Raw genomic sequence first — 19551 nt, forward strand, 5'->3', positions numbered from 1 at the left:
TATAATCTCTTTGAGACCTTGTTCAGACTAAGTCCTTTAAACATTTAAATACAATTTATAATACAATCACATGTTCACATAGAACACACTGTTACAAACCACAGACGTAATACATTGACAGGTAAAAAAAACACAATATATACAAAGTTAATATATACAAAAAATCCTGATGATAAGTACTCTGACAGTCAGAAAAGATAGATTGGTTCCTTCATCTGCCCTGGTCCTGCACAACCTTCCAAACGATTATGTTCAACTGGTTCTGAAGTATTGTTTGAATTTATATATTGAAAAGGAAAAGGTGTAACACTCGCTCACCATACCCCCCTCATCATAATGTATATATTGAAAGGTTTCTGGTTTGCTCAGATAAATCATTCCAACTGTTCATTGCTCTGAAACAAAATGTTAATTTGCCAGTATACCTTCTCTCCAGGGATAACCCATAGATGGTGGACAATCTATTCCTAGTATTGACTGAATGTCTGTCTCTTACCAACTGAACCCTGTTGTGAATGGAGTTTGGCCATTGTTAAATGGTGTACTCTGAAACAAAATAAGCATTTATTTTTATTTTGTATGATCTTATTGATTGATGACCACCCAAGAGCATTGTTCGTAACTACAACAAAGGAATCGTATCCCCACCTTAGAACTTGCTGCATTCTGCAGCCTCCTAATGTCACTTCCTGTTGCATTTCCCCGCACCACAGAACAGTAGATCACCTGACTCTCAATTATTAATTCTTGGGTTGTTTGCTTAAGAATCTTTCCCTGTAAATATTTTGCTATCCTGCTGACCATGCATGCAGTTTTAATTATGTTCTTACATTGTCAGGTCCTGACCTTAGTTCCTTTTTATGTCTCTATTTTGGTTTGGTCAGGGCGTGAGTTCTATGTTTTGTTCTATGTTTTCCGTTACATACATAGATTAGTTATTTGAGACAACCATGGTAAGCAGTTGTCTAGCTGTACCCCTTAGTAGTTTGGTTTCTGCCACTTCCTTAATTCACATCCCATGTTGTGCCTGCTGTTACCAGACCAACATATCCTTGGTTTTCTTAGCGTTCATAACAAGTTTGTTGCAGCAGACCCACTCCCTGATATTTCCCTGATCTACTTGTAGAGCTCGCTGTACCCGTTGAACAGATTGTCTTGATGTATAGATTATAGTATAATCTGCAAATATAGTATCTTGAGTTTTTAGGTAAGGACACAGCTTAGCATGCTTCCATACATTTGTAAAGTGTCCCTTTTCCAGTAACCAATTAGATATGTATTTCAGTGAAAAATGAAAAGTGAAAAAATATATATAATGAATATATATAATGAAATACAGAAAATTCTCATGTACATACAGTAAGTATTCACGGCCTTGAGTCAGTGCTTTGTAGAAGCACCTTTGGCGGCGATTACAGCTTTGTCTTGGGTATGTCTATCAGCTTTGCATATCTAGATTTGGGGATTTTCTCCCACTCTTTCTTGTAGGTTTTCTCAAACTCTGTTAATTAAGTTAGATTGCTGTTGAACGCTGCTCCCAATCTTCAATTCTTCCCACAGTTTTTCAATGGGATTGAAGTCTGGGCTTTGGCTGGATCACCCCAGGATGTTCACATTCATGTTCTGAAGCCATTCCAGTGATGCTTTGGCTGTATGCTGGGGTCATTGTCCTTTTGGAACGTAAATCTTTGCCCCAGTCTGGGGATGTTTGTGCCCTGAAGCAGGTTCTAATTTGCCTGTATTGGTCTCCATTCATTGTCCCCTCTATCCTTACCAGTCTGCCAGTCCTTGCCACTGAAAAGTATCCCCATTGCATGATGCTGTCACCACCATGCTTCACAGCAGAGATGGTGTTAGATGGATGATGGCCTGTGCCTGGTTTTCTCCAGACATAGCGCTTTGCACTCAAGCCAAAGAGTTCCGTTTTTGTCTCATCAGACCACATAATCATTTGACTGATTAACTCAGAGTCTTTCACATGCCTTTTTGCAAACTCCAGGCGTGCTGTCATGTGCCTTTTTTCTCAGGAATGGCTTCCGTCTGGCCACTCTCCCATAAAGCCCAAATTGGTGAAGTGCTGTATTGACCGTTGTCCTTCCAGCAGGTTCTCCCGTCTCAGCCAAGGAACTCTGTAGTCCTGCCAGAGTGGCCATTGGGTTCTTGATCACTTCCCTCACCAAGGTCCTTCCTGCCCAGTTGCTCAGTTTGGTCAGGTGTGTTTCTTTCTAAGTCATGTACAAGCAATTGAATTGTCCACAGGTAGACACCAAATCAAGTTGTAATGACATCTCAAAGATGATAAAAGCTCATTGGGATGCACTTGAGCTCAGTTTGGAATGTCATAGCATAGGGGTGTAAAATACTTAGAGTACCAGTCAAAAGTTTGGAGACACATATTCAATCCAGGGATTTTCTTAATTTTTACTATTTTCTACATTGTAGAATAGTAGTGAATCATCAAAACTACAAGTTAACACATAAGGAATCATGTAGTAACAAAAAAAGTGTTAAATCAAATCAAAATATATTTTATATTTGAGATTCTTCAAAGTAGCCACGCTTTGCCTTGATGACATCTTTGCACGCTTTTGGCATTCTCTCAACCAGCTTCATGAGGTAATCACCTGGATTGCATTTCAATGAACAGATGTGCCTTGTTAAAAGTTAATTTGTGGTATTCTTTTCTTAATGTGTTTGAGCCAATTCGTTCTGTTGTGACAAGGTAGAGGGTAGACAGAAGATAGCCCTATTTGGTAAAAGTACAAGTCCATATTATGGCAAGAACAGCTCAAATAAGCAGAGAAACGACAGTCCATCATTACTTTATGACCTGAAGGTTAGTCAATCTGGAACATTTCAGTTGCAGTTGCAAAAACCATCAATACGCTATGATGAAAAGGGCTCTCATGAGGACCGCCACAGGAAAAGAAGAGATAGAGTTACCTCTGCTGCAGAGGAAAATAAGTTCATTAGAGTTACCAGACTCAGAAATTGCAGCCCAAATAAATGCTTCACAAAGTTCAAGTAACAGACACATCTCAACATCAACTGTTCAGAGGAGACTGCTGCATGGTCGAATTGCTGCAAAGAAACAACTACCAAAGGACACCAATAATAAGAAGAGACTTGCTTGGGCCAATAAAGACGATCAATGGACATTAGACCAGTGGAAATCTGTCCTATGGTCTGATGAGTCCAAATTAGAGATTTTTGGTTCCAACCGCCATGTCTTTGTGAGGCGCAGAGTAGGTGAACGGATGATCTCCACATGTGTGGTTCCCACCGTGAAGCATGGAGGAGGATGTATAATGGTGTGGGGGTGCTTTGCTGGTGACACTGTCTGTGATTTATTTAGAATTCAAGGCACACTTAACCAGCATGGCTACAACAGCATTCTGTAGTGATACGCCATCCCATTTGGTTTAGGCTTAGTGGGACTATCATTTGTTTTTCAACAGGACAATGACCCAACACACCTCCAGGCTGTGTAAGGGCTATTTGACCAAGAAGGAGAGTGATGAGGTGCTGCATCAGATGAGCTGGCCTCCACAATCACCTGACCTCAACCCAATTGAAATGGTTTGGGATTACTTGGACTGCAGAGTGAAGGAAAAGCAGCCAGCAAGTTCTCTGCTCTCATATGTGGGAACTCCAAGACTGTTGGAAAGCATTCCAGGTGAAGTTGGTTGAGACTTCACCAATGCCAAGAGTATGCAAAGCTGTCATCAAGGCAAAGGGTGGCTATTTTGAAGAAAATAAAATATATTTTGATTTGGTTAACACATTCTTTGGTTTCTACATGATTCCCAATGTGTTATGTCATGGTGTTGATGTCTTCAATGGCTTCTGAAGCATCCAGTGTGTTTGCAGGCAGAGTAAAGAAAATGTAAAAAAAAACAACGGATGTATCTTTTCGGAACTATACAGGCTGTCAGTAGATACACCCAATACAAAAATGTAATTCAACAATTGTGTACTCTTGGCTGTTATATTTAACTATTTGCCACAAATAATTCACTTTAGATTGCACTACCTGCTCACAGAGGGGTTGTTTCTCCATAATGTGTAGGTTCTCGCTTGACAGACTCATGGCGCTTATGCAAAACAGATCTATCATGTATATTTGATCAGAACTGTCGAGGCACAATCCATAAGCAAGTAATACGTAATGAGAGTAACAAGTAAGAAAAGTGCCCTGGAGGACTGACAGCTAGGGAGGGTATTTGTGAGTGCACACAATATTGGTTTTGCAGTGAAGAAGAGGAACCAGGTGCACTCAATGGTGAAAATCAAACAACTTGTTTTGTTTGTGTTTGTTTTGTTTCTGGTCGATTGTGTTTGTACTTTGTTTTGTTACCACTGGGGACACATAATTTGGATTATTATGGATTGGGCCTTTAAGTAATGGATTTGTGGAGTTGGAGTTGTGTTCACTCCTAATCTAACCTGATATCTTTGGAGAAACATAGAGATTAAAGCTGTGTGTTTATTATGTTCTCATTATGTTGCTCTGTTTATTTAGCTATTTCCATTTTAATTCATTTGTTTTGCCCTACCCTGTCATGTCAACAGGTTGGAGGGGGAGTGTCGCTGCACAGCTATTTTCAGATCTCTCCAGAGATGGTCGATCGAGTTCAAGTCCAGGCTCTGGCTGAGCCTTTCATGGACATTCAGAAACTTGTCCCGAAGCTACTCCTGCGTTGTCTTGGCTGTGTGCTTAAGGTGTTTGTCCTGTTGGAAGATGAACCTTCGCCCCAGTCTGAAGTCCTGAGCACTCTGGAGCAAGTTTTCATCAATGATCTCTCTGTACTTTGCTCCGTTCATCTTTTCCTCAATCCTGACTAGTCTCCCAGTTCGTGCCGCTGAAAAACATCTCCACAGCATGATGCTGCCATCACCATGCTTCACCATAGGGATGGTGCCAGGTTTCTTCCAGACTTGTCACCTGGCATTCAGGCCAAAGAGTTCAATCTTGGTTTCATCAGACCAGAGAATCTTGTTTATCATGGTCTGAGAGTCCTTTAGGTGCCTTTTGGCAAACTCCAAGTGGGCTGTCATGTACCTTTTACTGAGGAATGGCTTACGTCTGGCCACTCTACCATAAAGGCCTGATTGGTGGAGTGCTGCAGAGATGGTTGTCCTTCTGGAAGGTTATCAGAGTGACAATCGGGTTCTTGGTCACCTCGCTGACCAAGACCCTTCTTCACAGACTCCAATCAAGTTGTAGAAACATCTCAAGGATGATCAATGAGTCTCATAGCAACGGGTCTGAATACTTATGTATTAAGATATCTGTTTTTTATTTTTAATACATTTGCAAAAATGTCTAAAAAGACATTTTTTTGTATGTATTTAATACATTTTAGAACAAGGTTGAATAAGTCTGAATACTTTCCGAATGCACTGCAAGCTGGCTTTACAAAACCTTACAAATACGTTGGCTTTACATTTTGACTTTGTTGGAATATGGATAGTAAATGTAGCACAGCACATAACATACATTTGGATAAACAAGTAGGTTGTACTGTGTCTTTAGCAGCAGTAGCAAAGAAGGTTCTGTAATACCTGAGTCATTCCTCCTTCCAGGTCCAGTCTGGTGCCCCTCAGGACCTCCATGGAGAGGCTCAGGTGTCGGCCCTCGCTCCACTCCACCCCGTCCAGCCTGCCATCCTCTCCTCACCCTGGAGGGCTGAGGTGGTGGACCCCGAACCTGCTGCTGCACCCGGGTCTGACCAGACTGTCCCTGAGATCCCAGCCCGGGTCCCACGCCTGGCTCCAGCTGCAGCCCTGAAGCCCGCTGGCATCCAGATAGCAGCCCCAGTGCCTGACCGTTTCAGCTTGTCCACGACTCAGCAGAACCTGGACACTGCATCTGTGTCCACCTCTTGCCAACCTGAGGCCAGCCAAGAGGTAGCTCTTCACCACACAGTTATCAACCGTTTCTACAGTACAGTACACAATTAGTGGTGACTCGAGGAACCATGGATATCCTCAAGGAACTCCGGAGTTCCTCAAGGAACCGTCGCTAGTTAATGGTTCATATTCTCATCTTCCGTTACTTGAGGGGTTCCTGGAGGAACCCTGGAGTGGAGGCATGGCTTAGTAGGGGCGTGGCTTTACGATAGATCGTTTTTGTTGGCTACCCGTTAGAGTAAATGTAATCAGCAATGTTAATTTGATGAATATTATATTAGAATATAATGCACATAAATATTCAAGGAACATTTTAATTTGCAGTGTACAAACTTAACACGATAAACAGGAATGACTACACTAAGGAAGTGACCAAAAATAATTATCTGAAAGTCACACCTCCAATTTGTTAGGCTGCCACCTTTGCAATATATTATTAAAAAGGTTTCAAATTGAACCCCTCCCATCACAAAACACAAGGGGTTCCTCGAAGAACCTTTTTCAACTGGAAAGGTTCTTCCAGGTGCCTTGACTTCCAAGAGTGTCCAGATACAACTCTTACTCTACAACAACGTACAGCACATACTGTGTACAGTACTCGTATATGCATCAGTGCACTCTTTTCTTGCGTGTCGGCTATGCACGGTCCATATTGTAAATGCAGGCTGCGTCCCAAATGGCACTCTATTCCCTACGTAGGCGCTGGTCAAAAGTGGTGCACTATGCATAGGGAATGAGTGGAGTGCCGTTTGAGACCCAGCCATACTCTAACCCCTGTGACATGTTCTTGTGAATCCAACAACCCCATTGTTTTGCCTTCAGGAGCCACTGCAAGAGAAACCCATGGCCTTTCACAGTTACCCAGGCTATGACAGGTGTGTGGCCATACCTTCTGAGCTTGACTAGTGTTGTTGAAATGTTCTTCCCCAACAATGGCTGTAGTGGGTACTGTGTACGGTATAGGGGCTGTAGTGTGCGACCGTGGTGTGGACGCCTGGCCTTGTGAATACTTTCTCACGGACATCTTAAAGGGATAGTTCACCCAAGTTATAAAATTACATATTGGTTTCCTTGCCATGTCTATGGACAAGGTCAGACAACAATCCATCCTTAGGTTCAGGGTAACTTTATCTTTAACCTAAACACCAGTTACTGCACCAGAGTCCCATCTTATTGACACGCCGAGAAGCAGAGAGAGAGAGAATGTGTTAAAAGTATTGTTGAACTCGTTCACATCCCTGCCTTTAGCTTCAACTCAGACGTGGCGTCGGGTAAGGAGATGAGTGATGGCTGCGATGGCTCGGCCAGCGGCGGGAAAGGGGACGGGAAGACCCGGAAACACCACCGCAAATCGGCCCGCACGCGCTCCCGCCAGGAGAGGACCAACAAGCCCAAACTGAGCATGCTTAATGTAAGTCTATCCATCCACACTGACCACAGCTCCGACCTGGCCAGTGCACAATAATCTTGTTGTGTTACTTTTTATAATTACTTTTTATTTTAGCCTACTTGGTAAATATTTTCTTAACTCTTCTTGAACTGCACTGTTGGTTAAGGGCTTGTAAAGTAAGCATTTCACGGTAAAGTCGACACGTGTTGTTTTCGGCGCGTGGGGAATATAAAGTTTGATTTGATTTGCTCAATGTTTTAGCCGTTCATAAGCTATTCAGTTAGCCCAAAGGGGAGAAGTTTGAAACTGAAATGAAAATTTATACTGTGTATTCAAAGTATATGCATATTCATACTTTCACATTCAAAGTGATTTCTCCTTCCCCTCAGGTGTGCAACACAGGCGATAAGATGGTGGAATGCCAGCTGGAGACTCACAATCACAAAATGGTGACCTTCAAGTTCGACCTGGATGGAGATGCTCCGGAGGAGATAGCCATTTACATGGTGTGGTCATGACCTTGGCAGACCTCTCTGCATCCCAAACTACACCCTATTCCCTTTAGAGTGCACTGCTTTTGACCAGGGACCATAGGCTTCTGGTCCAAGTAGTACACCATTGTTGACATAGGGTGCCGTTATGGGACGTAGACCCGGGTGCAAAGAATGACTTGAAGTAATTTCAAATTCTTTATCTGTGCTTGATTGATCTTTCCTGGCTTAATGGATGAATTAGAATAGTCACAAAACTATTCCCATCTGGCCCATCTGGCGCTCCGGACAGGCTAGAGCAAATGCTCAAAAGATTTGAAGGATTTCAAATAGTATTTGACCCCAGGTCTAGACAGAGGTCCTCTGTCTGTCTGGGATGTCCTGAGAAAAGCTATTTTGAGAACTTCAAATAGATTGTTTAATATTTAAGTAGGGCCACCATGCTCAAATGCGCTACAGCAGAAGATCTTATAAATGAGTATTCTGTTCGGTCATCCAGTTCATTATCAATCCCCTTGTAATCGTATCTTTCCTGTATTGAAATGGGATACTTACATTATGATTGTTCCTGAAGTGCTATCACTTCTTCAGTATTCTTGTTTTGGCATTATTATATTGCTTGTAGTTACATTGTGTCTGTGTGTGTGTGTGTGTGTGTGTGTGTGTGTGTGTGTGTGTGTGTGTGTGTGTGTGTGTGTGTCTCTGTCTGTGTGTATGCAGGTGGAGAATGGCTTCATCCTGCCCATAGAGAAGGAGATGTTCATTGACCAGCTGAAAGACATCGTGGACAAGGCTGAGGACATGCTGAGTGAGAACATGGAGGGAGAGACGGCCTCCGCCTTGGGTGGCAGTCCCCAACTGGGACACAACTCTGGGGGGCTGGGGGGAGAGGTGAGAGGGATGCCCCCCGCATCCCAAACACAAGTCCCTCACACACTGACACTAATATACTCACATGGATGTTTATACAGAAGTCACACGCATGAAATACACACACACACACACACACACACACACACACACACACACACACACACACACACACACACACACACACACACACACACACACACACACACACACACACACACACACACACACACACACACACACACACATTTAATACATCTCTCACATGTCTGTTTCCTGTCTATCTCTCTGAAGGTTCAGCAGCCCGGAGCACACCATCCTGTTTATCAGCAGAATGGTAATGCCTCACTTTTCTCTCTTTCTCTCTCTCTCTCTCTCTCTCTCTCTCTCTCTCTCTCTCTCTCTCTCTCTCTCTCTCTCTCTCTCTCTCTCTCTCTCTCTCTCTCTCTCTCTCTCTCTCTCTCTCTCTCTCTCTCTCTCTCTCTCTCTCTCTCTCTCTCTCTCTCTCTCTCTCTCTCTCTCTGTCTGTCTGTCTGTCTGTCTGTCTCTCTCTCTCTCTCTCTCTCTGTCTAGTAATGAAACATAGCATTTTGAGTCTGGGACACGGTTCACGACTAAACTGTTGTCATCTGCCTACAGTTCTAAGATCAGTAAAGCTTATGGTCGATGTGTATTGTCCAATCACTGTTGTGACCTTTTCGCACCTTCTGATATTACATGGTTTGAACAATTGAATATGTGAATTTTCAGGATGAATCAAACCACTGTATTTTTGATTTACCAATATATTTAGTGCATAAAGGCTCTCCATACCGTTTTTTTAATGATTCATAAACACTTTTCTAATCCTAAAAAATCTACAAGGTCAGAGTGTTTTAAAATCTATTGGTGCTAAAAAGGAGATGAATATATATGTATTTCAATGGCTTTCTTTAATTTTTCATTATTGTTCGTAACCCTTTTTTTCTCGATAGCCTATATTCTAATTAATTCTGTTGTGAAAATTCCAATTAAAAGGTACAATGTATTTAAAACCTTTAAGATGTAAAGACCTGAGCGTTTCTGGTACCAGTTCGGACTGACATATTCGCTGTAGATCGATTTAGACCCCTGAAAAGGCTTGCATTGAGTGGTAGCCCTGATTCTCACAGACAGAGGAGTATGTCCACAGTTAGAATAATGAGACAGATATTTCACCGGATGTATAAATGTGAAGCATCCAAATATGGTAGTGAGAGGAAGCCCAGTGGCCAGCATTGGCAGAAGATGGAAGGAGTTGGATTTTGGCAGACATTCTGCAAATTTTGTCATCGATTAAACATTTGATCTCAATACAGTTTTCAGTTCCCAAAACTAGAATCTGTTTTGAACAGAGCAGATTATGTTTTTTTTAGACTTTACCCTTTGCCAAAGTTTTTAAAAATCATGTCATTTAGAAGGAGTGCACTGGCAAATTTAGTTATTGCACACTCGCACTTCACAGAGTAGGCTTTCCCTATAACATAAATATGCAGATTCATGCTAGAACAGGAAAATAGGATCTCGCTGGCTGGTGCTTGGCTTGTGCTTGGCTCTGCCCACCTCCTTGCTTGATCTGCCCACTATGACTATTTTGTTTCCATTGGAAACGACTGGCTGTGGTCTATCTTTGTTTAGTTTAAAAAATCTTTGGTATGTCTCTTTTGCCTCTTTAAAGCAGGATGTGAATCTGACACCACTTGAAGCTGGGATGTCCCTCCTATCATTTCATTCGCTCTTCCGACTGTCCATCAACTCCTGACTGAACCATAATTCACAGCCACCAACATGCCAGGAATCCTTACATCGTAGCGCAAGTGGTTTCATCGTCTACAACATTCAGAAATTGATGTATAGCCAGTAATCTAAAATAATTCATACAAAAACACACTTTCTGTTTGTCATAGACGGACAAGAATAATATGAGATGAAAGGCGAGTTCCTAACGAGTTCAGGAAGCCGGGTTCCTAACGAGTTCAGGAAGCCAAGCTAGGGCTCTGTGAGACGTTTTGATCAAGCGAGACCTTAAGAAAATATGCACATTTACTCTGCCACTAAACAAACAAATACATTTTTTTTACAGTTATAAGGAAGGTGAAATCTTATAGTTAGTCATTTTATAATTTGATAATACTGTATTTAGAAAGCATGTTTGTCATTTCAAGCCTTATTCATACAGTTTTGTTGAATAGGAAATGCATCATATATAATATTATTTTCATATTTTTATTATATGAGTACTGTGTACATGAGCTCTTGCCCTCAAAGTGATAACACATCAGCAACTTAAAAAAAGTTTTTTTTTACCAGAAAGTTGAGATGCAGTATTACTAGTTATTGTTTATGGCCCTCTCATAATAAATCATACCTTTTGGGGAGTACTTAGATTACATTTTCAATTACATTTAGTTACGTTTCACTGTTTTTTAAAGACCTCCTCTGAAACTCGGGGGACTAGTATTTTTTAAACCTCCATTTGGGCTGGATGTGGCAATGTGTAGTTCTACATGCATAATCTATGAGCGGAATTACTGTTTTACCCCAATTAGTCACCAAATCCCTAATTTGCGCCCAAGCAATTTGTGTTTCAGCCAATTAACTTCAGCCCCTCACCATTTGAGTGACAGCTAGCAAGATGCACACATAGCAAAGCGAGAGAGAGAGAGAGAGAGAGAGAGAGAGAGAGAGAGAGAGAGAGAGAGAGAGAGAGAGAGAGAGAGAGAGAGAGAGGAGAGAGAGAGAGAGAGAGAGAGAGAGAGAGAGAGAGAGAGAGAGAGAGAGAGAGAGAGAGAGAGAGAGAGCAATGATGTGGTGCACATATAGTATGTGAGGTATTATGCAATTTTCGGGGACCACTTCTGGCTTTTGAGTACTACTTTCAGAAGTACTGGCTAAAAATTATACAAAAGTATGGTTGAATTAAATGTATTCGGAGTGCGCAAGGGAGCAACTCCTCCAAAACCTGTTATGCACCTTGGTTATTCCATGTCGTTTCAGCAAGCCACGACACCCACCAACCTCAATTTTTTCGGAAAACTTTTTTGTAATTAGAAACAGCATTCCTGTAACATAATTTTGTTTAAGTTTTATTCGATTTTTGATGAATTAAGCTAATTGATTGCAGCCAAATTGGCCCTTTTTAATTGACATAATATTGAAATAAATAACCACCCACGGAACCCCACACCAATCCCACCCCAACAACCCGTATATATTATCAGTTCTCTGTGTCTGAAATATAGAGCTGCAGCTTGGAGTATTGCTTCTTCATCCCTTGTAATGTATTCTGTGTGAATCTGGTGATATTTTGTCCCCGATTGGAGAAATTAGCCATTGAAACTTGCACCAACTTTCGCGACTTCGCTTGCATTATTTACCATAAATTTGTGTGAAAGTTTCAGATTTTTCCCACTAGGTGCCGCTGCTCCTGCTACTGCCAGCACACCTTGTTGTCCATTTTGCTGGTCTCTTGTGTTTAATAAATGGATCAACTTTGGGTAGGAAACCAATAGCTTTTACTCATGATGAAAATAAATTGTGTGGTCAAGCCATTCCTCCATGAAAGCAATGACATTTGTCCTTCTCTTAGCAACCTTTTGCTTCAACCCAACACCCCTTGAATAATCCTATAAATGGCAGCTCTCTGAGGTCTGGTGCAATTCTCATAAAAAGTCCAAAACTTTGATGGAGAAATGGGCTCGTGTCTAAAATGTTGTGACAACCATAATAAAATAATACAGTTATAAACAATTATTTCACCACTAGATGCATGGCAGGTGTATGTTTGTCAATATAATTATTAGAAAACATCTATATATGTAGTGTGATTCGTGACATATACCATTAAATCCAACTCAAATCCATTAAAATTGAAAAACACTGTGTGTTAGGGACTTTTTGTTTTAAGCCCGTTAGAGACTATAACATTGAAACTATTAGAACTACTTTAGCGTAATGGTTGCTTGTTCACCAGGAATGGTCTAACTAATCCAGACCGTTTTGAAGGGAGTAAACCACACACAAGAGGGGTCATTTCCTGGACACAAATCAAGCCTAAGAGATGGACAAACGGAAAGACTGGCTTGAATTGTAAAGATGACCATACCATTTGTTTTTCATCATGAGCAAAAGCTATTGGTGGTTTTCTGGCTAAAGTTAGGAAAAAACATTTGCGGTCCATTTAATTCACAAAAGAGACCAGCAAAATTGATACAAGTGTGTGCTGCCAGTAGCAGGAATATAGGACAAAACTTGGTACTACCATACTCATTTATGGTAAATAATGCTCACGACTTCAATGGCTAATTTCTCTGAACAGCGGAAAAAAGCCCATCACCAGATTCACAGGGAATACATTACAAAGGATGAAGAAGCAATACTCTTAAGCAGCAGCTCCATATGACTTGTATTGGATTCCTCATGCCTTAGTCATTGTTAGGTAGAGGTATGTTCCAAATCGGATGTTAGGTACTATATTTATGGACGATTATATGAATCATATAAATTAAAATTGCCAATTTGGGCACCATCAATTAGCATCATTTTGCAAATATCTAATTATATTTTAGGACTGTTAAACTTATCAGTTTCTAACTACAGAAACGATTCCAGAACAATCTGAGATGGTGGGTGTCAAAATCATCTTTCTTGTGTTTTTTGAGGTGGAATGACTCACCTGCAAAAGGTAAGTCTGAACTACTGAGAAGTGCTTAAATCAAAATGATTAAAAAAGGCATAGAATTTGAATATAGAAGTCTGAATCGGCCCCATAGAGAGTGGGATATCTGTGTAGGAAAGTTTTTAAAGGAGGGCTGTGTGGGTGGGCTGAGTAAATTTGGTTGCTATATATGTTTGACTGGCCTTTCTTGTCCACTCTCTTTCTCTATCTTTCTCTCAGTGCTCCACACAGGGAAGAGATGGTTCATCATCTGCCCAGTGGAGGAGCCTCCTACCTCCAGCCAGGATGGAATTACAAACGTAACTGCTGATGGGACTACAACTGCTCAGCCTGACAGGACTACAATTGCACAGCCTGATGGGATTACAGTGCCTGGCCAGTCTGCTGAGGGTGGCACTGCAGGGACTGCTTCAGGCAGAGGTGACTTTGTTTCCATGTGACCGTTTGAACATGAAACCATCCTGGTCGAGCCATGCTACCATGCTGCCCTCTAGTGCTCAATGAATGAACAACGTTCTGTCAACATCTGTAGTCAGCCATGTGTACAATTGTAAAAGAAGGTTCAGGACAGCATCTTAGAGAGTGCTGTTTTTTGCTGTTGCATTTCTGTGCAAGCTCCTTTGTCAAACCACTTTTGCAACACTCTGTCAGAATGCCACAAATACAATATTGAGTTGTTAAGTTGAAATACTTTTATGTCTTTGCATGTGGTCCTGTTGTAGAATGGTTGATTAGGAGGATGCTAGTCCTATTGCCTGTCTGTCTATAATCTTCGGTCTTCTTTTGCTTTTGTCCTGCAGTATCAGCGTCGTCCTCCATAGCTAACTCAGTTTCTGGGGGGAGTGGAGGCTTCGCCTACGAGGGCTATGGCCTCTGTAGCCCTCCCATCCTGTCCTCCACAGACCCTCTCCTCCTGGCCATGTCCCATGTCCCAGCCCCCTCTGGCCCCCCGTCTGTCCACCCAGGACCTCCTCCAGAGGGCCAGACCCACAGTTCTACCCTTCCCAGGGTGCATCACACCCAGCCAGCCTCGGCTCCTCCAGTGGCCCCCTCTGGAGGTCGCCGCAGCTTCCTGTCCGGAGAGGAGCACCAGGGAGGAGGGCGTCTGGGTGCCATCTCTCCCATCCACGCTGCCCAGCAGATGGCAGAGATGGCGTGCACTGCCTCCATGGTGGAGGAGGTGCCCTGTTGCCCACTGGTCATGCCCCTGTCCCTGAACGTGAGTTGTGATGCCCAAGGGAGCTCAACTCCCCTCACCCCTCTGCCCCCCCAGGACCCCTCTACTTCTTCAGCCAGAGAATCCCTACAACTCTCCTACCCCTCTGTTTCCCGCGGCGACCGCTCCCAGCAGCCCGTGGTGCTCCATCAGCCTTTCTCTTCAGTGGGTGGAGCCAAGGCCCCCTCGTTGCCCCAGAGCCCGGCTCCCCACCAGCACACGGCAGGGGGGCCCAGTGAGTCGGACGGGGAGGGTCGAGGGGTGGGAGGTCGGGGGGGCTTTGTGGACAGCACCATCAAGACTCTGGACGAGAAGCTGAGGAACCTGCTGTACCAGGAGTATGCTCCTATGTACCCATCAGGCACTGCCGCGGAGACACCAGGCTCGGGGACAGAGTACGTCCAGTCCCCTCCTGGGCCCGACAGTGCCACCTTGGGGTCAGGAAACAGCACACCTGGACCTATGGGGGAAGGGCGCTACCGGACAGGGGAACAGCTGGTAAACATAGAACATGTCATACATAGAACTCATAGAGTGCATCCCAAATGGCACCATATTTCCTGAATAGTGCACTACTTTTGACCAGAGCCCTATGGGCTCCATTTGGGACTCAAACATACTTTCCTTTCTGAGATTAGAATAGTTTTCTTTAAATCAAATCAAATCAAATGTATTTAAATAGCCCTTCGTATATTAGCTGATTTCTCAAAGTGCTGTATATAAACCCAGCCTAAAACCCCAAATAGCAAGCAATGTAGGTGTAGACGCACGGTGGCTAGGAAAACTCCCTAGAAAGGCCAAAACCTAGGAAGAAATCTAGAGAGGAACCAGGCTATGTGGGGTTGCCAGTCCTCTTCTGGCTGTGCCGGGTGGAGATTATAACAGAACATGGCCAAGATGTTCAAATGCTCATAAATGACCAACATGGTCCAATAATAATAAGGCAGAACAGTTGAAACTGGAGCAGCAGCACGGCCAGGTGGACTGGGGACAGCAAGGAGTCATCATGTCAGGTAGTCCTGAGGCATGGTCCTAGGGCTCAGGTCCTCCGAGAGAGAGAGAGAAAGAGAGAAAGAGAGAATTAGAGAGAGCACACTTAAATTCACACAGGACACCGAATAGGACAGGAGAAGTACTCCAGATATAACAAACTGACCCTAGCCACCCGACACATAAACTACTGCAGCATAAATACTGGAGGCTGAGACAGGACACCCCAGACAACATGTAAAGTATATGCAATCTATCTATGCCATTCATCCTTACGTGTTGGCCATTCTCCCTTTTAGAAACGACTGCATTATATTACCCTCATACATTATATTACCCTCATACCCGCTCTTTCTCTGCTTCAATCTTTTACCGTCTCTCTTTTCTCAACCCTCCCTCACCACTTTTTCTTTCAGCCTCAGATTCCAGAGAGGATGGACAGTTTAAGCGCGTTGAGTGATTCTGCCATGGGTGGTATGTACACTCTACTGTGTTGTATATGTAGGCCACAACATTACAGTTGGAATTATTTTATTTTAACTTATAGAACAGCTGTTGTTCAAAATCGAGTTATTGTAGTTAAGCTATGTCATCTCTCTCATTCTCTCTGTCTGCAGCCCCCATGTCTAGGAGAAAGAACATACTCCACTCTACCTCCTGCTCGGGCTCCAGTGGCCGGTCTAAGGTACTTTACTGTATTACATATTACACAGATCACACACGTGACGTTAGCTAGCGAGCCAACGAGCTAACGTTTGCTAGCTAACCAACAGTGCGCTTTAACTTGCAATAAAAAGGACTTTCTGACTAAATTAGAAACTTTATATCTGAAAATGGAGCTCGACTCTTACCCATATACATGGATGAACGCTTCACGGCGGACAGTAGCCATTTAACTCTATTTTGTTTGTAACTACATGTTTGTGTCAAGTCACTCACCACACTGACTGTGGTGTGTGCAGAAAGTAGCCCATCACGTTTTTGATAGCGCCTGCTAAATTCAGGTCATCAATGTAAATGTTGAGAAAAGTAGCAAAACTTGTAGATCGGTGGCTAACATTATATATTTCAAAAACGGCCTGGTAGAAAGGACTGTTAACACATACTGAGCAGCTCACGTTATAAACAGAAGCATGCTACATTGCAGACGAATCCAAACTCATCTCCCGGCATGTCCAGCCCATCCGTTATCTCAGCCAATCATTCAAAGTAAGGTTCCTGTCTTTTCCGTAGCTAAACCAGCGAGGCACCTAAATTAACTATTTTATTCGTATTTATGGATGGAATACAAGTTCGTTATTAAGGCATATGGAAGTTCACATGTTCCAATATGTTCAAATTACGCTCCTGTGAAGTAGTGAATTGCAATATACGGCTAGTTTTTTTAAACAAGTCAAATATTTGTTCCCAATAGTAATTTCCATTACTACCTCTAGAGGTGCAATACCTAGTTAGTTTTGTAGACCAATATCATAATTACCTGCAAAGGTATTAACTTGGAAGTGGCTCTTTAAACAATAACTTTATCATTGCTGTTGTCATCCGTGTCTTTAGATTATCATAGGCCCTCCTGACATGGTGACACGAGGAGAGCTGAAGCAGAGGAGTTGGAGCAGTGCTGCCTCCCCAGCACATCCTGCTGGCCACTCAGACCACCGCAGCAGTGTCCAGGCAATGGCCATGGCCCCCTCCACCACCATCGGACGCTTCTCTGTGGTCAGCACTGAGGACGACGTCACCCTGAGGACCCGCAGCAGCCGCTACTCTGCGCCGCCTGATTTCTACCTGGATACACCCCCCTCCATGGCCAAACGGGGGTCACTGCCGCGTGCCTCCACTACCACTTCCATGTCTGTTGATGTTACGGTCCACGCACACCCACGCTTCCTGTCATCAGACTCGGGGGCGGAGAGTAGTCCCGCCAAGCTGGCCCCGGCCACACCTTCACGGCACGGCCACTCGGGGGAGCGGAGAGGAAGTGACCTCATGAAGAGGGCGGTGGCCTTCTTGCGCCGTTCGGGCCGCCGCAGTAGTAGTGTGCAGAGCTCTGATTCGCCGAGCCGGCAGGGGGGCGTGCACGGCTCGGCCTATGTCAGTAGTGACAACGACTCCGAGATGGAGGACTCGGATATGAAGAGAGAGCTTACCAGACTCAAGGAGAAGTAAGTTGTGTGTGTTTAGAACAGTGGTTCCCAAACCCACCAATTGAAGTGTCTTTTGAGTCACAAACCACCATAAGGGTAGAGCGGTGAAGAAAAATACACAGACCAAAGAATATTTTTAAAAAAATTGCAGTTTGAAAGCTAATCTCTTTTTTTTTTAACCAGGCAAGTCAGTTAAGAACATATTCTTATTTTCAATGACGGCCTGGGAACAGTGGGTAAACTGCCTGTTCAGGGGCAGAACGACAGATTTGTACCTTGTCAGCTCGGGGGTTTGAACTCGCAACCTTCTGGTTACTAGTCCAACGCTCTAACCACTAGGCGACGCTGCCGCCCCCAATTCCACACAATTCTATAAATGGCTAATGCTGTGTTCTTATTCTGAAACATTATAACAAAATCAATGAGGGACTGATTGTCTAGCTTTTACTTTGTTGATTGTAAATTCTCATGATCTTTTCTACATACTTTCTATTTGATTATAGTAATTTATGTTTACACTGAAAGTGTTTTTCTTTCACTTATTTGAATAACATTTTTGGGGGCAATTTCATCTCGCGACCAACTTGGACATCTGCCGTGACCCAGAAGTTTGGGAACCACTGGTCTAGAAGACCATTATCTGGAGGAATCAGGCACCTTAACCTTTTCTAAACCTATTTCTCCTCCCCTCCCCTCCAACCAGGCATTTGAAGGAGATTTCGGAGCTGCAGGCCCACCAGAGAGGGGAAATAGAGCTGTTGTACCGAAGGCTGGGTAAAGCCACTCCACCCCCCCTAGGTTTCTCCCACACAGCTCCCCCCAAGCGGAAGAGCAAGCACAAGCACAAACTGAAGGCTGGCAAACTCCTCAGTCCTCTGGTACAACAGCTGAGGAACGTTACCACCAAAACCAGTGATTCTAGCAAAACCAGTGAGTATGAGGGCACTGAAACCAGTCACTCCACTGATGGTGTTGAACTGAGAGATACACCTGGGATTGAACCCAGCTTGTCTGCGCAACTTAAGATTGCATCAGCTCACTAAAGCCTGGGCAGGTCCTCAGGTCTGAGGCAAGGTAACTCTCATCATGTGTATATAGTAGCAGGTTTAAATGATAATATATGGGCCGTGGTCAAAATAATTGACCTAAATAGGGAACAGGGTGCCATTTGTGATGCACTTTGTCTATCTGTCCAGGTTTCTGTGTGTAATATTTACAGTTGAAATCAGAAGTTTACATACATCTAAGCCAAATACATTTGAACTCAGTTTTTCACAATTCCTGACGTTTAATCCCAGCAAAGATTCCCTGTCTTAGGTCAGTTAGGATCACCACTTTATTGTAAGAATGTGAAATGTCAGAATAATAGTGAAGAGAATGATTTGTTTCAGCGTTTATTTCTTTCATCACATTACCAGTGGGTCAGAAGGTTACAAACACTCAATGAGTATTTGGTAGCATTACCTTTAAATTGTTTAACTTGGGCCAAACGGTTCAGGTAGCCTTCCACAAGCTTCCCACAATAAGTTGGGGGAATTTTGGCCCATTCCTCTTGACAGAGCTGGTGTAACTGAGTCAAGTTTGTAGGCCTCCTTGATCGCACACTCTTTTTCAGTTCTGCCCACTAATTTTCTATAGGATTGAGGTCAGGGTTTTGTAATGGCCACTCTAACACATTGACTTTATTGTCCTAAGGCCATTTTGCCACAACTTTGGAAGTATACTTGGGGTCATTGTCCATTTGTAAGACCCATTTGTGACCAAACTTCCTGACTGATGTCTTGAGATGTTGCTTCAATATATCCACATAATTTTTCTGCATCATGATGCCATCTATTTTG

General features: G+C 43.2%; 1 protein-coding gene across 4 annotated transcripts in view; it reads left to right on the forward strand.

Moving 5' to 3' along the window:
* Nucleotides 1–19551, forward strand: part of wnk2 (WNK lysine deficient protein kinase 2) — a 66094-nt gene that overhangs the window by 31001 nt on the left and 15542 nt on the right. For all 4 annotated transcript variants that reach the window (XM_052527218.1, XM_052527214.1, XM_052527216.1 and 1 more), the window contains exons 12-23: nt 5587–5910; nt 6736–6788; nt 7162–7324; nt 7693–7809; nt 8515–8685; nt 8959–9001; nt 13580–13780; nt 14161–15074; nt 15983–16040; nt 16184–16251; nt 17121–17728; nt 18414–18640. In XM_052527218.1, the coding sequence (XP_052383178.1) occupies nt 5587–5910; nt 6736–6788; nt 7162–7324; nt 7693–7809; nt 8515–8685; nt 8959–9001; nt 13580–13780; nt 14161–15074; nt 15983–16040; nt 16184–16251; nt 17121–17728; nt 18414–18640 (2947 nt within the window). The remainder of the gene's footprint in view (nt 1–5586; nt 5911–6735; nt 6789–7161; nt 7325–7692; nt 7810–8514; nt 8686–8958; nt 9002–13579; nt 13781–14160; nt 15075–15982; nt 16041–16183; nt 16252–17120; nt 17729–18413; nt 18641–19551) is intronic.

Source organism: Oncorhynchus keta, chromosome 10, assembly GCF_023373465.1.
Source record: "Oncorhynchus keta strain PuntledgeMale-10-30-2019 chromosome 10, Oket_V2, whole genome shotgun sequence".
Classification (NCBI taxonomy): Eukaryota; Metazoa; Chordata; class Actinopteri; order Salmoniformes; family Salmonidae; genus Oncorhynchus; species Oncorhynchus keta.